At 33.4% G+C, this 6,272-nt stretch overlaps 1 protein-coding gene across 1 annotated transcript; it reads left to right on the forward strand.

Annotated features, from left to right (window-relative positions):
• The first annotated feature begins 728 nt into the window (after positions 1–728).
• Positions 729–4,655, forward strand: LOC140886725 (phosphatidylinositol:ceramide inositolphosphotransferase 2-like). The gene is made up of 12 exons (XM_073293472.1): positions 729–1,222; positions 1,391–1,480; positions 2,526–2,612; positions 2,729–2,797; positions 2,880–2,960; positions 3,168–3,239; positions 3,389–3,446; positions 3,530–3,632; positions 3,829–3,924; positions 4,010–4,056; positions 4,164–4,282; positions 4,365–4,655. Exons 1-12 carry the CDS (start codon positions 1,187–1,189, stop codon positions 4,443–4,445), a joined length of 939 nt encoding a protein of 312 aa, XP_073149573.1. The 5' UTR covers positions 729–1,186; the 3' UTR covers positions 4,446–4,655.
• The last annotated feature ends 1,617 nt before the right edge of the window (positions 4,656–6,272 follow it).

A 6,272-nucleotide genomic window follows, 5' to 3' on the forward strand; every position in this document is an offset into this window, starting at 1 on the left:
TGTGTTATTATTACTTTTTTTTCAGACTAATATATATACAAATTTCAAACACATAAAGACATATTTTTGTAGCTTTAGAACCAGTTTGGATATAGAAACATTTTGTTTTAAAATATAGTTTTTAAGTTGACTTTTAAAAGTAATTTTTAAAATAAAAATTGTAATTTTTTTAAGTTGAATAATTAAAAAAATTACTTGAAAAGTTATGAATATGAATTTTTTAAAAAACATTTATTTTAACGTAATTAAATGTTTTTAAAAAACACTACAAATCTGTCCATACACATATAAAATAATAAAAAGAATTTTTTTTAAAAAATAAAATTTCTTTTTTAATTTTTTAATCCAAACTCACTATTCTTTAATCTTTACTACTTATCTATATATAAAGTAAGAATATCTTAGTGATTTGTTGGTATATTCATTTTTTAATTATTTTTAATAAAAAAATCCACAAAATTATCAAATTGCAAAAAAAAAAAAATTAAAATAAAATATTTAAAAAGAATAAACTTATATTAATATACACATAACATAATTTTTGTATATAACGTTGCACATATAATACGAGTGCAGTGCCGCTAATACGTTTTATGTGACACGATTATTAGTTTAAAAAAAACTTTAATTTCCTATAAAATTAAATATAATTTTCCCTCTTATTTTAATATATATATTTTTTATTACATATAAATCTTCACCTTCCCTCCTTCCTCCCTCATTCTTAACTGTGTCTCCGTGTTCAACTCGCGTTTAATTGTATAGAGATCAGACATGGGAGACAAATCAAAAGAAAAATTGGCGTGAGAGAGAGAAAACAACAAAGAATAAAAAAATATATACTTTGAGCGAAAAAATAGAGGAAAAAAAAAAACAAACAGCTCTATATCCCAGTTTTAAGAGAGAGAAAAAGGCTTCGCTGATGCGATTTTGATTTCAAACATTCGAAATTTCATTTCGCACTACAACTGCAAATATCGGCCGTTATCTTCAAAGATCCTCGATTTGGCTACTGGGTTTTGTGTGTGTCAGATATTGGAGCGGATTTTTTTGGTTTTCTCGGTGGATTCTTTATCGAATATTGAAAGAAATAGAATTTTTTGTGAGGGATGAAGGATGCTGATTTTCAGAAGAGTCTGTCTCTGATGTAGTATGGCATTGTTGTCGTCTGAAACTCACATAGAAGATGTCGTTTTATTACATAGGTCGCGAGGCTTCAAAGGTTAGGCTTTTTCCCCCTTGCCTTTTTAGTTGATATTAATATACGCTTTTTCTTTTTCAGTTGAATGATTTAGAAATTTTCTTCTTTCCCTTTTTTTTTTCACTTCAATGTTCATGCTTGTTCTATCTACTCTTTTTATTGATTTGTGTTTTTGTCTTCCTGATGAAGTTATGGAAGAGAATTTGTGCGGAAATTACAACAGAAATCAAGCTTCTTGCAGAAAATTGGAAGTATATTTTAGGGGGCCTCATCTGCCAGGTTTGTGCGGCTTTAAATTTTAATGGATCAGTCTCTGCTTGATTCTGGTGTTGGGTTTTCTCTGGTGATAGAATCAGAGCTATTTTCTGGCAAAAGGACTAATTTTTATGGACGACATGTGCTGTAAAAACCTGACAACTTAATGTATGATCCGTTCTGATTCTTTAGTTATTCTTCAATTAATCAACAGCCAATTGTGCAGATGACTGAAATTTTTGTTACGAGATCTGTGGCTACAAATTTTTGCGTGGTCAATAGTCGATGCATCGAAGCTTACTTCTATGGGCTTTTCAATAGAAAGTCAACAAAAGCATGAAACAGTCATGTTTGAAGATGTGATTGAAGAAACAAAAATGTGTTTTAAAAATGGATTCCCGCAGAAGAACTTATGTTTCAAATTGCTTTTTACTCCTAATGTCCACCTTTTATTTTTTTGGTTGCTTAGAAGTGTACTCAGATAGACTGATTAGTAGGAGAATGGGATATCAAATATGTGTGAAAAAATGGTGAACTTGTTTTAGAAATGTGGTGGCTTCTTTTATCAAGGAAAATGCTAGTTTTATTATGATTTTCATTTTTATTCTCCTGAAAACATGAGGAACTACATAGTTGGAAAGTAAATCGCGTAGGATGGGGAAGACCACTTAGGTTTTTAAACTCATTTTGTGAATTCAACCGGAGCGTAGGGTTGACAAAAAAAAAACTTGCCACTTATAGTAGCTTTTGTCTAGAACTAGTACGAGTTTCTTGTTACTCATTCCCATATATTAGCAAATGGTTCAAGTTTTATGGAAGTTTATTTTTATAAATGCGATATTTACTAGATATTTGTCTTTATTCGGGCATTAATATTGGAAGTTTATTTTTATAAATGCGATATTTACTAGATATTTGTCGTTATTCGTTCATTAATATTGGTTTTTTTGGAAGGATGGTAGCTTCTCTCTAGCACCTTCAATTGTGTTTACAATTTCCTTGGATGGAAATTGACCATGTGCTCTCTAGTTTGTAATTTGTGATCTTTGTCTTCGTGGCCATTTACCAGTACATCCATGGGCTGGCAGCTCGAGGAGTTCATTACTTTCATCGGCCAGGACCAATACTTCAGGATGTTGGCTTCTATCTTCTTCCAGTAAGCTTAAAATATTCTTCTAATGCTGTTGCTTATCGCTTTTGGTGCCATCTTTATTATTATTATTTTGCACTTCTGGAGATTTTCACTTGTGGTTTCAATTTCCTGAACTGTAGGAGCTCGGGCAAGACAGAGCTTACATTAGCGAATTTGTATTTACATTTGTTTTTTTATCTTTTGTGTTGGTGAGTTTTCCTTCTATCGCTCAGTCGTGTTCAAATTCTCTGGGAAGTCTAATGCACTAAATATCCATGATGTTTCCTGCAGTGGACTTTCCATCCTTTTATTACAAAAAGCAAGAAGATCTACACTGTCTTGATATGGTGCAGAGTTTTGGCATGCTTAGTTGTAAGTGTAATTTTGACGGTCTTTTAATAAATCATCTGTGCACTAATTTTTTAATTACATTTTTCTAATAACCACCTGTTACATGGTCAAACCTTGTCAAATCTTAATGGAAAATGCATCTCCTGGATGTGGGACAATATGGTCTATTTTATAGCATTCCCAAAGAATTGACGATAATGATTTTGTAGCTAATTCCCTCTGCTGCAGGCTTGTCAATTTCTTCGAATCATAACTTTCTACTCTACACAGCTACCCGGTCCAAACTACCATTGTCGGGAGGTAAAAATGGCACAAATTATTCTTTTCTCAGTCGATATCTTGTGCTCTCACTTTCCGCTGAAGATGTTTGCCATCGCTTCATATTTCCTTCACAATGTAAAAATAGATATATAATAATTTACATCTGAAAATTGTTATGAATGACACAGGGATCAAAATTTGCCACACTGCCTCGTCCTGATAATATTTTGGAAGTTCTATTAATAGGTAACAATTGCATTGATTTCCTTCTGCAGTTTTGAATAGTTTTTCAAATTCTTTTTTTCATTGGAATACTCATGGTTGTGCAGTTCCTCGCGGGGTGCTTTTTGGTTGTGGTGATTTGATATTTTCATCTCACATGATCTTCTCTCTAGTCTTTGTTCGGACATATCATAAGTACGGTACGCGAAGGTAAACATCATAGGCTATCTCATGCTATATTTTACTCACATCTCATTTAAAAAAAAAATTGATATGCGGTCTCTGTTTGTAACATAGGGATAAAAGATGCATTTTTGGAGGGGAGAGTTTTTATGTTTTTAAACCACAAAATGCCTTTTTTAACCTTGATTCTCTAAAGTTGTTGCTTGTTTGTGTGGTGTGCCAGGTTTCTGAAGCAGTGTGCCTGGTTAACTGTTGTAATCCAGAGCTTGTTGATTATTGCAGCGCGTAAACATTACACAGTTGATATTGTTGTGGCATGGTAAAAATATGCTCAATGTAAAGATTCCTTCTTTAAATTTCAAACGAATATGTAATAGATTTTCCAACGCCTGATTTTGTTCCAGGTACACCGTTAATCTGGTCGTGTTCTTTATCGACAAAAAATTGCCAGGTTTGCATTCTTTTCCTTCAAATGCACGTCTGTTTTTCGATATATTCATCTTATTCTGTTCCATTTTTACTAAATCTCGAGCCTTAACTTCATGATTGTTTCTGCAGAACTTCCGGATCGTTCTGGAGCTGCAGCACTCTTGCTGCCATTGAGCAAGGATAGCAAGACTAAGGAAGAGATTAATCACAAACTCTTGAACATAAATACGGGAGATTCTGCTGACTGGGTACAAAAATTGTATTTTACATTTCTTTCGACTGCTTGATGAATTTGATTTGTGATAATGAAATTGCTCGTTTGATCTTCAGAGGCCAAGAACTCAAATTAATGGCAAGATTTTGGAAGAAGGAAACATTGTACATGTTGAGGCAATTATCAATGGTTTATAAGCAAGAAACCACAGAGGTGTACTGTTGCTGAAACTAATACATTGTTGTTGGTCATTTCTTGGCGATTCTCTGACGATCAGTAGGCGTCAATTGTATACAATATCATGCGAGTCGGGTAACGCCTCTCTAATTTTTGTATCCATAGATGGAGTTGTAACAGGTCATAAAAAAATATTTCCATAATCTATCTTGGAATTCCTTATTTTCTTATTCCTTGAATCATTATTTACCGTGATCCTTTGTTATCTATTCTCCATTACTTAGAAAATAGAAATAACTGGGAATCTTTAAATAATTATCATCATCGAGAAAACAATCTTATCATCTCTTCTGCGGCATCATATAAGGCGACGCAAGTGGATTTAGAAATTCAATGTATTTGGTCGTCTTTTTTTGTGGGTAAATCATAAATGTCCATACTCCCAACTCATTTGGTCAGTCTTGCTTAGATGTACAAGTTAAGTGAATCGGTTTGTGAGCTTATTGAGTTGACCCGATACAAACTCAATCGAGTTTGAGCTTTTTTCGAACTTGATGGGCTGAATTTCTTAAGCTTGACTCGATCACAAGGCTAGTGAGCGTTTGTCTCACTTTCCTTTCGATCCGGAAGGAGTTTTTGATGAACTCAAGATCAATCTTGTGTTTTCCTACTTTCCCTGTACCGTGATCGCCACACTTGTATGTTTGGAATAGTTTTGGTGGTGAAATGGACGTATCTGCGGGGCAACACATGCTGGACCTAAATCTTGACAGAGGAGAAAATCTGCCTTGCTGGTTAAGAACCTTTCAATATTGGAAACATGTCCTTGTCTTACTTATATCCCAATGAATCTTGAATCACATGTCTTGCAGAGGCTACCCCTCTATTTCCCCCCATGACAGGATACATTTCTTGTTTTAGAGATGAAGAAAAATTGGCCTAATCCCATGTGCTAGTAGGAGCCCATCTGTTGAATTCCTTCATTCTCTCGAAAATTTCTAGGACCATGTCTAAACTTGGAATATACTACACTCTGTCGAGTTTGGGTCCCATGAATTTCCCTTTTTGTCTTCAATAACGTGTTGGGAAATTTATGCTCGGAGGATAAATTGTTCAAATGCTATAATTTTGGGAAAGTATTGGGAAGAAATTATCAACTCGTTGTCACTTACACTATGTTATTCTAAAAAGGTAGTATTAAAAAAATGTTCTGTAGTGGTTGTGGATTCTCACGTCGTAAAAAAAAATGTTGTTGAACACACGCATAACACAAGTTAATCACTTAATTGCCCCATCTCTGAGCACATTAAAGATTTTGAAGTTAAATGAAGCAAACATCAAATAATGTGTAGTAGCATGTCATGAAAATGCATGTTTTGTGAGGTTTTTGTGTGGATTAAAGGTTGTGTACTAGGTATTAATTATGTAATGCGAAGTTTAATAGCTAGGTTGAGGTGAAGTTGATTTGGGTCCAATTTATACGAGGCTAAGCCTATAAACGAGCCCAACATTCAACAATCTTTCCTATGGATTGTCGTGCCTTTTCTCTTATATCTGAATTTTCTAGTTTGGTATTGGGTTAGAGTCCCACTCATATGGGTTTGGGTAAAGATTTTTCTCACCCCCTATTATATAAATATATATATTATATATTATATATATAAATATATATTTATTTCTGTTCTGAGAAATTCTTCTTCAAAGAATATTACATTTGATCTTTATATATGAAAGCATGGGACTATTTCAAACATGTTCCTTTTAAGCATAACATAACATGACAAATGATAGGGATAAAACTAAAAAACGTAAACCTTTGTATGAAATCCCAAGAATTCATGTTAGAT

The sequence above is a fragment of the Henckelia pumila genome, chromosome 3 (assembly GCF_033568475.1).
Source record: "Henckelia pumila isolate YLH828 chromosome 3, ASM3356847v2, whole genome shotgun sequence".
NCBI classification, from domain to species: Eukaryota; Viridiplantae; Streptophyta; class Magnoliopsida; order Lamiales; family Gesneriaceae; genus Henckelia; species Henckelia pumila.

Excerpts from the sequence above, each read along its gene's own strand:
- LOC140886725 (XM_073293472.1), top strand. The coding sequence starts at position 1,187 with ATGTCGTTTTATTACATAGGTCGCGAGGCTTCAAAG. Across the intron at positions 2,961-3,167 it reads GAGTTTTGGCATGCTTAGTT|GCTTGTCAATTTCTTCGAAT; the intron begins GTAAGTGTAATT and ends CCTCTGCTGCAG. Across the intron at positions 3,633-3,828 it reads CATAAGTACGGTACGCGAAG|GTTTCTGAAGCAGTGTGCCT; the intron begins GTAAACATCATA and ends GTGGTGTGCCAG.